At 42.2% G+C, this 20,052-nt stretch overlaps 1 protein-coding gene across 1 annotated transcript in view; it reads left to right on the top strand.

The window, feature by feature from the left end:
* Window positions 1-20,052, top strand: part of ppp2r5a (protein phosphatase 2, regulatory subunit B', alpha isoform) — a 52,034-nt gene that overhangs the window by 25,031 nt on the left and 6,951 nt on the right. The window contains exons 3-10 of the mRNA XM_069685728.1: window positions 7,335-7,436; window positions 7,539-7,631; window positions 12,770-12,900; window positions 15,287-15,346; window positions 17,471-17,579; window positions 17,991-18,044; window positions 18,241-18,291; window positions 18,387-18,506. Of these exons, the coding sequence (XP_069541829.1) occupies window positions 7,335-7,436; window positions 7,539-7,631; window positions 12,770-12,900; window positions 15,287-15,346; window positions 17,471-17,579; window positions 17,991-18,044; window positions 18,241-18,291; window positions 18,387-18,506 (720 nt within the window). The remainder of the gene's footprint in view (window positions 1-7,334; window positions 7,437-7,538; window positions 7,632-12,769; window positions 12,901-15,286; window positions 15,347-17,470; window positions 17,580-17,990; window positions 18,045-18,240; window positions 18,292-18,386; window positions 18,507-20,052) is intronic.

The raw sequence follows: 20,052 nt of genomic DNA, 5'->3' as shown, positions 1-20,052 counted from the left end.
AACATGACATGTCAAGACGTGGGGTGTCTGACGCTTGCATTGGGACCGATGAGCTTTGGCCTCGATTTTTATGTCCTCTTCATTCTCAACACTCCGCTGATTATATTCTGGATGTAGCTTTCAGATGTCGTCCTTTCTGTCTCTTTCTCTCTGATATTTGGGAACTATTTGTCCAGAAATTTGCTATTATTTCCCCTGGAACCCCTCTCACTCTAATAGTTGAAAGCAGCATAATATTTACATGCCGGTGCGAAAGTTTGACAGGCATAGCAACAGTAACCAAGGTGGGCGGGACTTTGTCAATAGAATGCAGCCAGAAAAGTGTGTGAGTGTGAGCAACAGGTCAACATCTGGATAATGAGCTACTTATTATTTAGAAGCTAATTAGCAGGTAGTACCCCCTGTGCAACCATGCTAGCAGGTTAGCAGGTCTGTAAGGCTGAAGTACTTTAAATGCATGACTCTGGCTGGTGCACAGGTACCATCACTGGTCATTCTTCGTAATGTTTACCCATTCAGGGCAGGACGGAGGAATATGATTCAAGCTCAAGAGCAAAACCCCGGTCAGAGCCGAGTGTCTGCACTACAGACGGGCCTCTGAGTGAGGTTAGACTAATAGCAGCTGCACTTTCAGAAAGCTGGCTTGATAACAGCTCTCCGGGATACTCCATGCTTGGCATCACATGATAATGAAGAGGTGAGTGTTCAAAGTGCTGCCCATTATTCTGCTGCCGTGAGGACTGCTTTGATCACAGAGGTTGTTAGGAGTGCAAACGGCAAGGTTTCTCATGTATGCAAAAGGAGGTTTTGCCTCTTTTGCAATCTTTATAATTGATGTTATGTGTATATTACAGTAAATCACTTCTCCCAGACAGGTTTTTGATTGAATTCTTGCCTTTCCATGCCAGGTATGAGTGAAAAGCCTGCAGGGTTACTTGAGAAGAACATCTTTGAGCTATAATTCCATTTTTATTTGCTTTGATTTCGACCTTTTCCCTCGTTTTTGCTGCACTCTGTGCTTGCACTTTTTCTTCTTCTCAGCCCTTCTTCCCCCTCACTCTCTCTCTCTCATCTCGTGTGTTGCTAGGTGTTGGTTGCTACTACTGTCACCCTCAATTTGACCCCATATGGAGCTGCAGCTTCCTCTTGTCATTGGCAAGCGTGCACCGATTTCACTAACAGTCATTTTGCACGGCCCGATATACGATCCCCCGTCATTACTTTACCAAACACATAAACCACTGTTTCCTTTTTTCCATCCATGAAATTTGCTCAACATGTTTTCTCTCCCGACATACTATAGTCATTTAAATAATTGTTAAGTGACAGAGGAATTAATTTAGGTTGCCGGATGTTTGTGTGGTGAATTATATAACAGGTTTTGTTGTACAGACAGTGTGCTCCCCTGCAGTTTTCGTCAGTTAATTATTGTTATTAGTCTTTGTCTTATGTTTATTAGGGAGATAATAAAGTTAGATTTTTTAAAGACCAACTCCAGTCATGTTTTAAGACTTATAATCCTCCTAGCTAGCTTAAAATGTAGCAATTAGTAGTAGTGATGTTAACGTTAGTAGTCAGTAGTGAGTTTGCAAAAATTACAATGATGGTTACAGCTGGCTTGCGCATCGCCGAAGTGGTTGCCATAGGTAACACATAATGATACGCATAGCGTCACCCCATCCATTAACAGGATTGGCTCCTTAGCTTTGTGACGTCTCAAACCTGCCGATCTGAAAACGTGTTGTTCAGCCTGTCCTTGGTACACTGCAGTTTAAAAGCAGACAGGCCCAGCTATGGAGATGACTGCTGATGTTGTCCCTGATATGTCTTGTAGCACATGAAGAACACCACATGGAGATGTTTACAAGGTTAAACACTGGATTTTACCTGGAGGGGAGCTTTAACTACTGTTGGAATATTTTGGTGGAATGACCATGTTGTTAGTTAGCATTACCATTGGCCAAATGACTGTATCTTTCAGCAGTTCCTGCATTGAAGAACATGGAAGTTGCCGTCTTCTATGATTTGTAAGCGGATCTATGGCCGTTTATTTTTGGGTGGACGTGGGGATAGTGAACTTGTCAGGAAGGAAAACTTGCAGTAAATTAAAGAAAGGGGAGTTTTGAACTGGAGGAGAACTGATATGTTTGAGGCAGGATGCAGCAATCAGAGGCTAATAGCTTTACAGTCATTTTTCTCATGAGCTGTGTGTCACAGTCTCTGCTGCTCAATCTATGTTTATAAGCAAGCCAGAAAAGCTCGTCAAACTACAACTACTATCTTCCATTGTATTTAACAACTGTATAAACCTCTCCGTCTCATCTCATGTATCTTTTCAATGTGTCTCACCCTGTTGTCGGCATACGAATAGACGGATTAATACTCTCAATGGAGACAAGCTATTAAAGCCTTTCTGTGATATTGAAAATGATTTGTATCAAACAACACCTCCTTTATCTCGACTTCGTGAGCGTCTGGCCTCAGAGCTCTCTTCCATAAAAATGGGCATCACACTGAGGCTCAATACAGCCGCCTGGCAACCCACTCCGTGAGTCACGTGACTCCAGCTCAACCAATGATGTGCCTCACACCAGGGAACGCAGAGTAATAATACACCACAGAGAGCTGATAGAGGTAGCACACTTGTGTATTCATCTCCCTCATTATCAGCGCCTGCATCCATCTACATCCTCTGCAGATAAGGATTTAAAGCCATTACTGTGCTCTCTAAGGCAGGTCTGTCTCACCTGAAGAGATTGTTGGTGTGATTTATTTACAGAAATTAAAACTGTTTTGAATGTTATCTTATTAGAGACAGGAGGGCTGCACGAGTATGGCCAAAATGATAATCAGGATTATTTTTGCTCAATAGTGAGATCATGATTTCTTTTTATTAATCACAATTATTCATTTTGTGGCCTTTTTTTATTGTATTTCACATTTAAATAAACAGAGCAACGCATTCAGGTCCATTTTGTGCTTCATTGCGACTCATATACACATTTAGCATCAAACTAAGACTAAAGAATGAGGTTCTTTACCTGAATTTGGTGCATCATGGGTAATTTCATGGGTGTCTTTGGGAGTTGGGTGGATAGGGTGTCGTGCTGTACAGTGTCGCCGTTTTGGATGTCTGAATGACCCTGCAGAGCGACGCTGAGTAGCGGCGTTCCCGTTGGCCTTCATACACTCATCATGCTGCACGTTGTGCTGTTTCTTCAGGTGGTTGAACATGTTTTTCTTGCTTAACATCACTTGCTCTAAACCTGAAATACCTCCAAACAACCAATAAGAGCCGTTTCAGGGCACCAGCTTCTGTTCCGGACATTTTACTTTTGTTTCTCTCGACCGTCTCTGTTTTTTACTCTTCCACTCTACGCTGCCTCTGCAAGCTTGGGCTCATGACATGACATGCCAGCTCCCCCAAAAGTGAAGCCAAACCTCTCCATCGCCCCCTGGGGGAGTGGCTGTTAGTTTAGGGAGCGCTTGATTTGATATGCAGCAAGAGTTTTCTACAGGCGGAGCATTTTAAATGTCAATATTGCCATCAGTCATGTTTATTTAATCTTTGGAAGCCAAAATCGTGATTTATATTTGATTAATTGTGCAGCCCTAAGAGTCAGACTTTTTGCCTTGTCGTTACAACATTTTGTACCTGTGTTAGACCTTGACTTAACCCTCAGAGAAGTACAGGTGACACATGCCAGTCACAGAAACAACAGGTGAGTGGAGTCTGTGGAGTAGTACAGGCGTGCAAAGGAAGGGAAATAATAATCTTCTTACATTGGCAGCAAGTTGATAAAGAAAATTAATCTGCAACAATTTTAGAAATTAATTTATTAAGTTATTTTAAGGCAAAAATGCAAAGAAATGTTTCTAAATGTGAATATTTTCTGTTTCTTTATCTTCTTTATGGCAAATAGCAAAAACCAAACAATAGCACGATGTTACAGTGGGATCCCTGAAATGTGATGGCCATGTTTCATTGCTTTCTTTGCATTTTAAAGACAAACGGATACATAGAGATGAAAATGTCTCCTGTCTTTTGTATCAAAACTATTAAAGCCACATTTGCTGACTTATTGGCTGCACAGTTCTCCGTGCTCTGCCATCCACAGATGTCAAAAGCAAAGTTATGCTGAATGTAATGCCTAGCAGATGTCGTTTTTGGGCGTGGGTGTAAATACTTACATGTGCATCTTTATTGCAGAGGTGTCAAAGTGCTACTTAATTCAAACAGCGAGTGAATCACCGCATATAAAACATGCAGCCAGTCAACAGGCTCTGTCACTGTTTGGCTGAAGAATCGATGAGATTGTATCTGTCAGCGAGTTTGAACATTGAACAATTTGTTGTTTCCAGATGGTGTTTTTTTTTCTCAGCTCAGAAACAGCTGCAGCACACTGGCAGACTTCTCTAAAATAACAGGAAGGACACAAGCAAGCAGGCAAATAACAGCTCAGTGCAACAGTGGTGAGCTGAAGGGCATCTGTGAATGCACAGCTCATTCAACCTTGAAGGGGATGGAGCCGCAGCAGCACGAGACCACGCCGGGCGGATACCATTCCTTTCAGCTTATAACGAGATCAGGCTAACGTGGTCATGTGAAAATCAAAACCAGATCACCTGAATGCTGCGGCACGAAGCATTATTACTCAACTTTCCCAGCAGTGTTATGTTACTCTCCCCTCGTTATCCCTGGAAGCTTCCAGGATAGCAGCCTAATTAGGGGTGGGCAGTATACCAGTCTCAGTACAGTCGCCGGTGTCACCTTCTGCCACAACATGGATTTTGCAGTCCAGTCATTACTGGGATAAACACAAACAATTTAGTTTTTGTACACACACGTTTTGGTTTCAGTGCACACACGAGGGAGACTTCCCCCAACACTCTGACGACCTACAGCAGTGTTTACCATCCCTCTTGTTCTCATATGCATTAAGTAGTTTACTAGGCTGCTATGGGCTACATCTTAATATGATTTGTCCTTTTATTTTGTCAACAACACATTTACCTGGGCCCCTCCTCCTGGGCTCTTCATCACCAGAAGCTCACCCTCATGCTCTCATGCGAGAACACGCCCACCCTGCCTAGCTAACACCGACAGCATCACGGTTACCTTTGCACTAGCATGCTAACCGCCGGTTAGCTTGTCCTACCCGGTTTAAGGCACCTACCTGTCCAACAGAAAGAAGGCCAACTCTACATCGCTCTTCCTCCGTGTTCTCCGGTCTGAATGGGGCCCAGTTGCCAATTTCAACCGCCCCCACACTCACCTATATGCTGTGATTTGGCTCAAGGAACCACAACAGCGCCCCTCCTGAAAACGTCCAATGCAAAGCAAAACAACAGAATAGATGCAGAGGGAAGGGTCTCACAAGGGTCTGCACTCACACTCACCAACACACATGTGTAGCGGCCCATAAGTGATGATTTATATTATATTTGTAAAAGTCTATATTTTATTTTTCTAGGAAAATCCTACTTATTATACCACCATAATCAAGTTCACTGTCCTCTGTTTTATTTCTTTATTAAAGTAATTTCTGACCTGAAGGTATCTGTGGTCAAGTCAATTTTTCTCAAGGTTTTTATTTTGACAGGTTTGTAGATGTAAGCTCTTGAATCCAACCAGTTCACTGACAGATCTTTTCGCCGTCTGTGTTTCGTGTTGAGCTTTGTTCGGCTTTATGTCTGCTGATTTATTCGTTCAGTGTCCACGCTTTGTGTTCATCATTTCCAAACCGCTGCATTTCTCCTAGCCGGTTCACTAATGATTCTCCCTCGCCAAGTTTTTCCATGACTTTTTCCAGCATGCCACATTTTGGGCCGCTGTCAGGCTTAAAAATTCCCTTCCTCTCCCATTAGTGTCATTTGGATTTTCCAGCTGCCAATAAATAATTTGATGTTGTCTTTCAGCATGAGTGTTCATCCAGCCATATAATGCCAGCTTTTCCAGCTCCCTACCGCTGTGTGTGTGTGTGTGTGTGTGTGTGTGTGTGTGTCACTCTCAAATTTACCCTAGCTAAAAATAACAAGGTGGGATAGAGGTGGCAGTGACCTGTCTGCATTGATTGTCTCCGCTACAGAATTTTAATGGGGGGTTGCTGCAGATGCTGAATCTGTAATGGTGTCATTCAGACCCTCCGTGTTCTGGTGGAACGATTAAACATCCTCAGTTAAATTAAACAGAAATAGCTGCTTTCCACTCCAACAGGCGAGATGCCTGTGATGTTTCATGCATGTGTGTTTGTATTATTGGATTCTTGAACTTGTTGGAATCAACTTTTACTCTCCTGACCACATTAATTTAACCCCTTGGACACTGTGGCAGCTGCTTATAAAAGAAAAACTCTGCCCATGCGATGTCTGTTTGGTACCTTGCTTCGGTGACAATCTCTTTGTCTCACTTGTCTGACATAAAGGCAAATTAACTCTAACTAAATGTATAGTTAAGTCTGTCACGCTATAAGCTAACTGCCCTCCTCTCTTACACTAAACTACATCCACCCAAAACATTTTTTGCTACAAGTAGCTGGTTTTATTCAAGCGTCAACCTCCAGGACTGAACAAAATAAAGCCAACACAGAAGTGCCAAAAACTGCAGTTCCTCAAATGGCCACTTGAGGCTGGCTCCAAAAGCGAGTCAAGCTCCAAAAGCGAGTCAAGCGAGTCCTCATAGAGCGCCATGGTAAAATGCTCAACTTTTACTGCCCTGGACAAAAATGTCGGTTTTGCCCTCTAGATAATTTCCCCTTTATTACAACCTTACAAAACAAGACAGAAGCCAAACAAACAAATACGGCTGCTGCAGCCGATCTGTTCCTGATTAGCAGAGTAGAGGGCGAACAGCGAGAGGAAACTAAAACAACCACTACAGTCATTGAAGTTTCCATATATGTGATCATCGTGGTTTCGGTAAATTAAGTGTGTGTTTTGGTTATCGGAAGTGGCTAAGGCAGCCCTACCCGCTGATCTCTACTGCGCAACTCTGGCTCCAAATGATTTCACCAGCGCCTATCACGGGGTTATTTTGGCATCTATTTCGTACAATGAGAGCAGATGGAGACACGTCGTCCATCTATATATACAGTCATTGGACAGAAACGAGACATTGGCCTCCATTGTTAAAACCCGTATTGGGTTTTATTCCATGAGCAGCTTTTTCTTTGATCCCATCAGCATTGTACTTACCGTGCTCTGTGTGTTTAATTCTTGAACATCCTAAAATAACCACCTCTTTCCCTGATGTTTCCTCTCCCATGCTCTCCTGGGATCTTAACATTTTTTTTCTGTTTACTTTCTATTAATAAGTCTCCCTCTCTTCCCTCCAGATCTGCACCAACATATTCCGCACTCTGCCTCCAAGTGATAACCCGGATTTTGATCCAGAGGAGGATGAACCCACTCTAGAGGCGTCCTGGCCTCATATTCAGGTAAAGATCTGATATGTTAGCCCTTTAGATAAGAGGATTGTTTGTTTCAGTTGTATTATGATACATATTTCTATTTAGTCATGTTTCCCTTTTGTCTTTCAGCTGGTCTACGAGTTTCTCCTGCGCTTTCTAGAGAACCCAGACTTCCAGCCCAGCATTGCAAAGCGCTACATTGATCAGAAGTTTGTTCTGCAGGTAGGTGCATTTTCAAATTGTATTATTAGATCACATTAGGAATAAAATATTAATAATTTCCCCATGCATGAGTGTAGGTTTGAGTAACCTCATATAACAGCAGCTAAGAAGCTAACTTAATGCTACATAATGAAGAGTAAAAGATTGCTTTTGTCATTTAGGTAATTAGTGTCATAGCTGTATGTTAGAGGATGAAACTAGCTGTCTGTTGAGCTTGAAGTGTTGTGACACTTCTAGGGCTGCAGCTGCTTATTATTTTCATTATGCATCGACCATCTTCCATATTTTGTTTACGATTATTTAATCATTTGGAATAAAGTACGTCAGCAATTAGCACAAGAAGCTTCAGAGCTTTCACATGTCCAATGAGATGTGTTTCAAATGTCTTGTTTCATCTGAGTAACAGTCCAAAAACCCAAAGATAAAAACTTTGGGGAGCTCAACAGCCCTACAACAGTGTGATAAGTTAGATGAGTCAAACCATTAATTGCAGTAGCTGTCCTACATCTGTCCCAGCTCAGTACCCACCTACTGCAGGAATGCTCCCCGTCTTGTGTGAAGCTGCAGAGCGGAGCAGCAGCTAAAGAGGGACCGCAGGGCCAGGAATGTTGGCTGGGCCACATCTGAGGTGCCTGCACCGACTTTCCATGATGTGAGCGTGTCGTGGGGGAGCCTTAAATAGCCGCCTGTTGTTTACTCTTCAGGTCGGGAGAGGAGGGCTGTGGTTGGAGCAGAGGACGAGGAGGTGGAGGTTAGGGTGGTCATAAAGGCAGGGAAAGAAGGCCCCTGGTTTGGTTAACTTGAGTTATCATAATACACACAGAATAGGAATAGGCACTAGATGAGGCACTAGGACAGCCATACACAGCCACAAACAGGGGAATCCTTGGTGGCATCTCAGTGGGTGACATACTTCCTCTCTTTGAACCTTAAATAAAAGCCTACATACCAAGATAAACCCGTAGGCTGGATGGAAAAAGTGAATGTTGCGATCATGTTATCGTCTACTGAGGCCTCAAGTTTGGTGTTTCTGCCGCCTCCATCATGGTAACCAAGAGGTTTGATGTGAATAATTATGAGTCTATCTTGATTCAGAGGTCACCATCTTTTTGCAACTCGTAGTGCTGCCCCCTGCAGGCCATTAGAAACAATGCAGGTTTGCAGGCTTCAGTGTTCAGACATTGAGGTTACATCCACTTCTTACATGCAGTCTTCTTTAAACAAACCCCTCAAGTATCCATGCCTTATTGGTATTTTCCATTTGTACACTGAACTTGTCAGGGTGCACGTACATATGTTATTGTATTATCATCTTGCAGCCGGCCTTTTCCAAAAGGGTGTGGAGTCTACAAACATGCGGCATGGCAGCTCAGAGTCACAGAATGTTTTCATGTCAACGTTGATTTAATCAGCGCTTTGTGAGGCGACGCACCTGTTGTGTGCGATAATGCTTTTGGAAAGATGCAACATGCTGAAGCAACCACTACACTTTTGATAGTCGTCTTGGTGAAGGGCATTAAAACTAGCTCTGGTGCTGTTGGATTAACTAGTGCAGGAAACAGCTGCTGCAGTAAACAGCCTTCAATGTGGGAAAACGACCTTATGTGGGGAACATGTGGTCAGGGGGTATTTTAGGGGTGTTTTCATGTCAAGGATTATTGGTGAAATGTTGTGGAGTGTGTCTGTGTGTGTGACGGACCCGTTTTCAAAAGCTTATGAGATGCATTTAAATCAATACCTAGTTCCATTATTTATGTCCTTAGTTTAATGTTTCTCTGAGCCTGTTAGAAACTTCCTTAAAACAGTCATTAATGTAACATTATGGAAACTCCTGAAACCTTTCAGTCTGGATGTGAAACTTTTCATTCGCTTCACGATGAGCTCTGTATATGTGGTCTTGCATTGATTTTATTCCACCGCCTCCTCTGTGTCATTTAGATGTGTCTCACACAGTGTGTTGCCCTGTCCTCTTACAATCATGTAGGTCAAAGTTAATTTAGAAACGGGCTTCACGCAGTGCACTGGGCTTTAATGCGTTGTTGTCATTTGGGGATTGACGGTAGCTCAGTCTGTAGGGACTTGGCTTGGGAGAGTGACCAGTTCAAGTCCCGGTATGGACCAAGCGTGGAATTCGGCTGGTAGCTGTAGAGGTGCCAGCTCCTTTCCTGGGCTTGAGGTGTCTTTGAGCAAGGCACCCAATCCACCAACTGCTCGGGGCGCATGTCCATGTGCAGCCCCCTCACTCTGACATCTCTCCATCAGTGCATGTCCATGGAGTCCTGCTTGTGCATGTGTGTATTACGGGGCTTTGTGTGTGTAGCATGTTTGTAAAAACAGAGTGAAAAAATGTAATTTCCCCTCTGGGATTAATGAAGTAAGGCCTCTTCTTCTTGTCCAGCTGGAGTCAGATGGTGCCTGAGGTTTTATCAGACATAGAAAACTGCTGCTTGCTTGAAAGTCAAAGGCTCGTCTGAGATGTGTGCCTTTTTTGTTTGTTGTCACCTTGTTACATTTGTTTGTGTTTGTAAATAGAGATGGACTTGACTCCAAATGATCTCCAACAATAAAATTGGTATTGTTGTTTGTTTTTTACTTTAAGAAAATGATCTTTATATTTGTTCTAACTGCAGCCTGACATAACACGTAGCCCAGAGTTTAATGGTAAAAACCTTTCTAGGTTATTCAGGGACATGTTCTCCTGGGAGAACTCGAATCCTAGTGAGACCTATCGTGATTGTATATTGACATCTCCTCAGGCGCACGCACAGCATGTCTGAATTATACTCTGTTACATAATACAGACATGTCCAATGTCTATGTCCTATTGGGTCCTCATTGATCAGCTTCAGTGCAGTCGCATCTCTTCTGTCTGCTCAGTCAGGAACTATTACAGAAAAAAATTGAGTGCAAATTTCTGTCATTATAACAGCCCGTAACACACAGACATAATTTACTCTAATAGAAAATCCACACTAGCAGCTTATCCTCATATTTGAGAGGGTGTAACAAGCACATAATAATTATATCATAATAAATGCACTTGATAAATAATAAACAAAAACTACTTTGATAAAATCATTGTTTCAGATCTATCAGCAGGAAAGGTCATGATATTCTGTGCAGGTAGAGAAATTATTTTGGTGGGTGTCATCTTTTACTGTCACAGCAATATATTTGCGTATCATGATATAGTAGACTTAACAAATTGGATTAAAGGTGGAAATGTCTGTTTGGCAGAATCACTTTGATGATGACGTCAATATTCCCCCAGAGAGGTCAGGAATAGTTTAGGGTCTAAAGATAGAGGGTTGTATCCAGTGCAGATTATTAAGCACTGTGAGGGGAAAGTTATGATCTGTGATTTAGGTTATTTAGATAAATCTGATGTGACATGACTATTATAGCCTGGTAATATTTTAGTGTTTCCACAAACCAGATAATGATACTTTGGCAGATTTCACATTTGTTAAGACATCGCATATAGTAATATATTTGGTAAGGTTTTCCTAAAGCTCTCCTTACAGTAAAAATCCAGTGTTTAACCTTGTAAACATCTCCATGTGGTGTTCTTCATGAGCAGTCATCTCCATGGCTGGGCCTGTCTGCTTTTAAACTGCAGTGTACCAAGGACAGGCTGAACAACACGTTTTCAGATTGGCAGGTTTGAGACGTCACAAACCTAAGGAGCCAATCCTGTTAGTGGGCGGGGCGATGTTATGCATTTCATTATGTGTAACCTATGGCAACCACTTCAGCGATGTGCGAGCCAGCTGTAACCGTCATTGTCATTTTTGCAAACTCACTACTAACTTTAACGTTACTACTGCTAATTACTACATTTCAAGCTAGCTAAATTTCGACAATCTGCCACTAAATGATGGCAGAGACGTGCTTTGTTTTCACGACGGAGGGGCAGTTGAATATTTGCACAGTGGGCGGGGCCTATGCAGATTCAGGAATGTCAGGATTTTAACAAGGTAATTAAACGTGCAGAAAAAACATATCAGACATATTTTATTATTTCAAGCAGAGCATTTTATAGTTCTTTAAACATGACTGGAGATGCTCTTTAAAGTAGCTTTGGCAACCTCTTGAGTTGGGCTTAAGATACAACTAACATTTAGCACATTTACAAATGCATTTTAAATCTACTGTGCTTTGAAGATGATGGTAAGCAACCAGCAGGCTTACAACTTCAACTGTGAAAATAGTGTAGATGTATGCGAGCCTCCAGTTTCTACATCCACTCTGCTCAGTTTCGACACAGCGAAAGTTGTTGCACCATTAAACTTGCAACGTTTTATATGTGCAGAAGAAGAACATGCATGCATGATGAAACTCTTTGCTGGATAAACGCAGGTTTATAAATAGACACCTGTCACCAAGGTGCTGATGGCACGCTGGTGAAATATAAGTACTGTGAACCTGAAAACTTTTCTTTTGAACTCGCTGCCACTGGCCCGGCTGCCCTCAGCAGCATTGTAATAATGAGTCATCACATGTTGCTGGAAATAGCCGTTAAATGCCAGAGGTTTCACATCTACTTACAATACAGAGCTGCCAGGCACACATACTGTATATTGATTATATAAGAGGTTAGAAGATGTTAAGAAAAGACTTGATCATTTATACCTATTTACTGTCTGACAGCTAGAGCAATGAATATGCTAAGCTAAATAGAAATGGTTCCTTAGTTTGCTGGTCAGCAGAGAGGAGGGGAATCTAGAGAGAAATGACAGCCGGCAGTATTTCAGCATTAATGTCAGGTTAACCCTGAGGGTTTAAAGTAAAGGCTTATTAAGTCTCAGGAAAGTGGTCCAGTGTCACATTGTGAGGGGCCACATATCGAGTGAGTCAGCCAGTAACTACATGCATAACAAGACGAGATGTCTCAAAGTGTCTTCAGCTCAGCAGGTGATTGATCGATAGATTACATAATACATTCACCAGCAGCTATTAACCCGAACAGCATGTTAGAAACCACCAAAACTCAGATTAATTAGGAAGTATTTAATGGTACAAAGAAATGAGACATGGTACTCATATTCTTTTGTGGCAAATGTGCTCTACAGTACAAAGACAGTGATAGTAATGTTTTCAAACAGTGCTTAAGTCTCGCTCTGTGTCCGTCCTTCCAGCTGCTGGAGCTGTTCGACAGCGAGGACCCGAGGGAGAGGGACTTCCTGAAGACCATCCTGCATCGCATTTATGGAAAGTTCCTGGGCTTGCGGGCCTTCATCAGGAAGCAGATCAACAACATTTTCTTGCGGTGAGTGAAAGGGTCAAAAGGAAGCCGGTTTAACATGTTTGATGTCCTGTTTGTTGGTTATGTGGACGTGGGTCTGTCTTTTTCTGTCGGTTTCTCTACTTAACCTGGGAAATGACTCATTGTATAAGAATAAGTGTCAAGCTAAAGGCAGAAACAGGCCAAGACAGCCGTCACAAAGCGTTAACAAATTGTAGTAAATGTGATCATTTAAAGGATGTAAAAACAGGAACCAAAATCACTGATTGAGGTGTATTTTGTGTTAAAACAGTACAATCCTGAAAGTCCTGCTACCTTCAGAAAAGTCAATACAACTGTGTATGATCCTAACAGTCAAGAGATCCAAACACCTGTTTCCTTAGATATCCGTTTTCCTGTCATCAAGACGGATGAAATGGGAAACTTAAACTTACTTATACAAGTCTTTGGCCAAGAGTCAGACACACAGGCTCACTTTGAAGCAGTGTAGCACTCAATAACTGACAAATAGCTATAGCAATTTTATTTATAAAGCCTGTTTCATTACAGGTAAGCTCAATGTGCTTTACATTAGGGCTAAAAACATAGAAATACAAATATTAACAAGCCCTTCGAAAATCATGAAAAAGATGAAATCAATAAAGCATGCATCAAACGTACGTTAGGCACACCACATAGCAATCAAACACCACAAAGCATAAAGAAAATCAAATGAAAACACAGAAAAAACACTGAGAATAACTCAGAGAATAAGTATTAACTGAGAATAAAGTATTTTAAAGAAGGCAACAAGAGTCCTGTAGGAAAGAGGAACTAAATTCAAAGCCTCCAGTTGAAATAAAAGTATTGTCTCCAGGGGTATTTGTTTTAGACTGTTCGGGTACTATCAGGGCCGGGAGTTTGCGGAGTATCAGTGATCAAACACATACACCACAGCTGTTTCGACTTGTGTACTGTTTAATTCAGAAAATTACTGGGTGCCTCGAATGTCAATATGAGGACAAGTGTTGCTATGTTGATTTCTGACTAGTTTCAAAGAGAGCGATGAAGAGACGGTAGCCCCTTTTTACACTGCCAGCTCAAGGCGGGATTATTACGCCACTGTTGCATTTCGTCTTCTATGTAAAATGCACAGAGATGGAATGGTGGGGCGAAGTCGTTCCGCCTCTGAGCCGGCATCGGAGGTAGCAACGGAGGCGTAACAGCGTCTCTGTGAACAGCGGAGCCGACAGGGCGGAACAGCGCATTGTGTGTGTATGTGAAGCACGCTCTGTTCGTTTACACCTAGTGCACGTTTTGCTTCCACAACACCATAACATTATGTAATAAGACACACTGGGGCGGCTTTACACCGGCGATGCTTGGTCCAATGTAAAACGACGAAGGCTGCATGACGGCGGAGCTGTGTTACAGCGAAACCACAGTGTAAAAAGGGCTAGTGTGTGCAAATGAGTGAAGAGAAGGCGTGAGAGAGGGGGCGTGGTGCTCCTGAGACAAAGCAAATGCTCTCATGTAGAAGCATGGATGCACTTTATAGATACCTAACCTGAATATTATTGTCCAACAAGTCATTCAGGTGTTGTAAAGGGAAAGTAAATACACACTAAATGTACAGGAAGTAGAAAGAAATGTGTAGGCCTATGGTAGAAAAATAGTAACCAGAAATCAACAGTTAGCTCTGTTACTGTGGAGTTCCTAGTCTTTGTTTTTAGATGACCTAGTTATGAGCATTATGGCCTCTAATCTGGTGTTTTCGCTATCAAAGGTATGATTTTTTTTATATCATTGTGTAGCCACAAACAGACTCGTCCCGGCCCCCTAAAACAGAGAAGACATAACCTGTTTATATGGAGGCATCAAATATTCTGAGCAGCAGCGTGTTGATTCTTTACAGCTCCTGTTGCTGCGTGACAAAGGGCTTTAGATGATTGAAACAGGGGCCACTTGATGTCGTTTCCAACAGGCAAGGTGGCAAAACGGGTGCACCCACTTTGACCATCTGTCACTGAGAATAAAAATAGTGCCACAGTTGTCAGGCCCTGTCTGTACATACCATGCACACAGCTACATGGAAGTGTGTTACCTAACAGAGGAGGTGAACGATGTATGGATCATAAAGTTACATAAGCGCTGTCGGTCTCCAGCTGGATATGTTTCACTTTGGATCAGTGCTTTCATGACAGCCTGAAATACAGGCGTTTTGTGGGAACAAGTCATATGAAGCTTCACATAGAGGATTAAATGTTCGGCCGTGTGTGTAAGAATCATGGGACACCAGTAAAAGAATCCAAATAGACTGATGATATTTAAAAAGTAACACATGATTGGGAGCAGCCTGAATCGTTTGATCTGATCAGTGTTTTCTGTTCTTCTGGCTTCTTGTGTTTCATCATTTCTGTGTCTGTTGCAGGTTCATTTACGAAACTGAGCACTTCAACGGGGTCGCTGAGCTGCTCGAAATCCTGGGGAGGTGAGTTATAATGTTTGATCATGTGACTTCGTGAGGACATTCTCTGATAGCCCAACGATACACCATACATATCCTTTGACTTCAAATAGCATTAGAGTTAAAAAGACTTCACCATCACACATTAGTGACATTGTATGTTGTGTTTTTTTAGTCCTTATTGTTGCCAAATCAGGGCCTGATACGGGCCCTATTACAGATAAATAAGTATAGGCATATATGTTTTTATGATACATGAAAGCATCTTTTACAGCAGTGGTTCTCAACAGGTCTAGCCATCACCTCCTCCATAATTACAAAACATGACCCACATTTTTTCAACCACTCAAAATTATTTGGACCTGAGACAGAATGCAACATCACAGTGTGTCAACTTTGTAAAGTGAGCGGCAGGTGGCAGTGCATAGGAGGAAATATTTAATTCAATAAGCAGCCTTTTTTCTACAGAAACAAACTAACGAAAATGCAACATAAATGTAACCACTGTCGCGCTCATCAAGTTTCAGGAATGTAAATGCGACTGCAGTTGAGATTACCCAATCAGTGGATACATGGAGTGTGAATAAACTACACTTCTACTGAGTGCCTGTCATAGGAAACTCATCTCCTTCAAAATAAAAGCACAGCAAGCTATTTGCCACGGCATTTTTTTTCTCTATATAATAATTTATATATATTAATAATACACACCCCTATTGTCACCCACTTGTACGTACATAATGTTAAGTGTTCATAATGGTGTGTACATACAATAAGGGTGTGTAATAATGAGAGCTAATTACCGTAAATTCTCAAATAACAGCCGGTAGTCAAATAAAAGCCGGCTCTCTATAAACAGCCGGGGGCGTGGTCGGCACCAACAAATAAAGGCCGGCTTCAAACACAGAAAGTCAAGTCAAATTATTATAAATTATTTATGAGCGATGAATTTTATCATTCTTTTTGTTTATCATATAATCATGTTACTTTTAACAAATCAACACTTTGTTGTTGTTGTTTACTCCTCTAAAGTGTTAGTGTTCTGTTTTAGTCACTGCGGGTGCAATCTAACCGGAGCAGTAAGCGACAGACGACTTCCGGTCAAGACTTCCTGTTCCGCGTGCTGCATTGTTACAGAAAAAGAACCAGTTTTTCTTGTGATTGACTTTAATTAACGGGTCGTACCTTTGCTGAAATTTCAACACCATGGTGCAGATTTGTAAAAAGTCAAAATGAAGCTTTGTCAGGTCTGGCCTCAAGAGGAGGAGAAAACTTAAAATGCTCGTTTGTTGAACGGAGGTCGGATCAATCTGATGCATTCGAGGAAGTCGGGAAATCTAAACACTGAACGGCTTTCGTGACACAGCTTCAAGGGAATTCATCTCAAGTAGAATTTTAGATCTAGCTTAGAGCTTTAACATTGATCTGAAAAGAATCAGGTACTGGAAAAAACAGCGTAAACAGAGCAAATCATAGAACAATGAGGCTTCATAATGAAATATGACAACATGCACAGAGAGAATTAGAAATAACAAATAAAAGCCGGTCTCTAACAGAAGCCTGCTTCACATAAAAGCCTGGTCCCCTCTGCAGCTGAGGTAAATAAAGGCCCCGCCCACTCTTTGAGAATTTACGGTAAAACTAAAGGACATTTCCTTGTGTCTGTGCACACAAATAAATGTCTGATTCTAGAAAATACATTTTAAAAACGTTCAAATTCAAGTGGCTTTCTGTTTTTAAAAAAAGTACTATTGTTTTTCGCTCCTTTCAGTGTCTGGCTACTTTTTATTTTCATTCTTTGAATCTCTGTCAAAGACAGATTAAAATCTAGTCTCTATTCTGTTGGAGTCTCACTGCAGACAGTCAAGGTTGTAGACAGGCTTGTGAAGAATGTTACCTGTGTGATGACGTGGAGGACTTGTGCTCTCTTGCAGTCTGAAACTAAAAGGCCCCTCAGGCTTCTCCTACCCCTTGATGTCAGTGCTACCATTGCAGTGAACTCTCTCTGTATTTCTCTTCTGCTGCAGGAGCTGAATACACTCGCATCCATGCCCTGCTCTGAACTTGTAGTATCCAGTTTGTGCTGCTCATTTGTCCTTCTGCGCAGTAATGTGTGCTAACACTGTTCTGCTGCTGTTCTGTTTACAGTATCATCAACGGTTTTGCGTTGCCTCTGAAGGCCGAGCACAAGCAGTTCCTCATGAAGGTGCTCATCCCGTTACACACAGCTAAAGCACTGTCCCTTTTCCATGCACAGGTAAGAAAAACTATCCTTATTTTTAATTCTATTTTCTTATCATTTTGATTTGTATCATAATCGTGAAGAAAAGCTTTCATGTCGTGTTAAAGATAAATCGAACAGCCTGTTAAAGGTGTCTCTGTAGGAATAAGCACTCATAATATAATCTTTGTATAATAGCACCTCCTGGTGGCTTGGAAGAGGAAGTGCATTAAATATGTTGCATTTCAAACAGAGTAAACTTATATTATTATTTTACTTAGAATCTTAAACCATAGTGGGAATAAGTGAGAATAATGTCATAGTGATCGTAACCTAAAACCTTACACACATATTTAAGAAGAGATGAGTCCAGCTGCAGTATTAGTCTGAAGCAGGATTTGGGTACAGAGTGTACATTTTCTGTTTTTCCTTTTTTTCTCTCCTCAGCTGGCGTACTGTGTGGTCCAGTTCTTGGAGAAGGATCCCACACTCACTGAGCCGGTACGTTTTTTTTTTTTTTATCATTCCTCCCACTCAAAGCACAAAGCCTCAAGCGCTAATTTAGTCTACACTGAGGAGAGATTTGTAGTGGGTGCTGCAAACACCCACTCAAACCAACTGCTGGAGGGGTTTTTTTTTCTTATTTTTGAGATAGTTTAGAAATTCTAATGAAATGTTTTGATATCTTTCCGTGCAGGTGATCCGCGGGCTGCTGAAGTTTTGGCCTAAAACCTGCAGCCAGAAGGAGGTAATTCTGCACGTCTATAAATACGCTTCACACTCATCAGAGCTTCACACCTAATCTTAATGTCGCTTCATGTTCTGCACATCCTCTCTTATTAGGTGATGTTTCTGGGTGAAATTGAGGAAATTTTGGACGTCATTGAGCCAACGCAATTCAAGAAAATCCAGGAGCCGTTGTTTAAACAGATCTCGAGATGTGTCGCCAATCCACACTTTCAGGTACACAAGACACACAGAAACACTCTTAGTTTTATTTCTCCCTTTTAGACATGAATCCCGATGTTGGCTTCATAAAACTGTTTAACATAACACCATTCAGAGATACATGTTTGTACACTTTACTCTTAGCCCCTTAGTAAGAATTCATAATCAGTATCATACATGGTTGATAAAACCCTATAAAGAAGAATTAAGCAGATTAAAGTGTTTATTAATGCGTTATGGTGTATGAACAGACAGTCCCTCCAGGAAGTTGCATTGTTGCATTTCTGTGAATTCACGCAAATTCAGCTAATTGCCTAAACTTTGACTTGGCCTTGCAGTTTTAGCAAATACCTGAAACTTTTCCACAAATTTGACTAATCATCCTATTTCCCCGCACGTGTAAGGTTCATTGCATGGTGTACATAATGCTAACCCAGGTGTTCTTTTACACTTTGGACACCCATGCATAAAGTAGAAAAAAAAAGAAAATTTGCCATTTTACATTGGATGAAGCAACGCTGTTGTAAAACCGCCGTTGAGTTGGGTTGAGGTGGGTTGAGTAGCGTTGGGTTGGGTTGGGTTGAGTTGGGTTGAGTAGCGTTGGGTTGGGTTGAGTATCGTAGGGTTGAGTAGCGTTGGGTTGGGTTGAGTTGAGTTGGGTTGGGTTGAGGTGGGTTGAGTAGCGTTGGGTTGGGTTGAGTAGTGTTGGGTTGAGTAGCGTAGGGTTGAGTAGCGTTGGGTTGGGTTGAGTTGAGTTGGGTTGGGTTGAGGTGGGTTGAGTAGCGTTGGGTTGGGTTGAGTAGCGTTGGGTTGGGTTGAGGTGGGTTGGGTTGGGTTGAGGTGGGTTGAGTAGCGTTGGGTTGGGTTGAGTAGCGTTGGGTTGGGTTGAGTTGAGTTGGGTTGGGTTGAGGTGGGTTGAGTAGCGTTGGGTTGGGTTGAGTAGCGTTGGGTTGGGTTGAGGTGGGTTGAGTAGCGTTGGGTTGGGTTGAGTAGCGTTGGGTTGAGGTGGGTTGAGTAGTGTTGGGTTGAGTTGAGTAGCGTTGGGTTGAGTTGGGTTGAGTAGCGTTGGGTTGGGTTGAGTAGCGTTGGGTTGAGGTGGGTTGAGTAGTGTTGGGTTGAGTTGAGTAGCGTTGGGTTGAGTTGGGTTGAGTAGCGTTGGGTTGGGTTGAGTAGCGTTGGGTTGGGTTGAGTAGCGTTGGGTTGAGGTGGGTTGAGTAGTGTTGGGTTGAGGTGGGTTGAGTAGCGTTGGGTTGAGTTGGGTTGAGTAGCGTTGGGTTGGGTTGAGTAGCGTTGGGTTGAGGTGGGTTGAGTAGCGTTGGGTTGAGGTGGGTTGAGTAGTGTTGGGTTGAGTTGAGTAGCGTTGGGTTGAGTAGCGTTGGGTTGGGTTGAGTAGCGTTGGGTTGGGTTGAGTAGTGTTGGGTTGATGTGGGTTGAGTAGCGTTGGGTTGGGTTGAGTAGCGTTGGGTTGGGTTGAGTAGCGTTGGGTTAGTCAGGCTTTAAGCCCGCGAAATCCTGGAGGGACTGAACAGGTATGGTTGCCAATGATGTAAAACAAAGTTAA

Source organism: Semicossyphus pulcher, unplaced genomic scaffold, assembly GCF_022749685.1.
Source record: "Semicossyphus pulcher isolate SPU_LCO1_2020_fin unplaced genomic scaffold, fSemPul1.0.p SCAF_11, whole genome shotgun sequence".
Lineage (NCBI taxonomy): Eukaryota > Metazoa > Chordata > Actinopteri > Labriformes > Labridae > Semicossyphus > Semicossyphus pulcher.
This window is presented reverse-complemented; position numbering and strand designations above follow the sequence as displayed.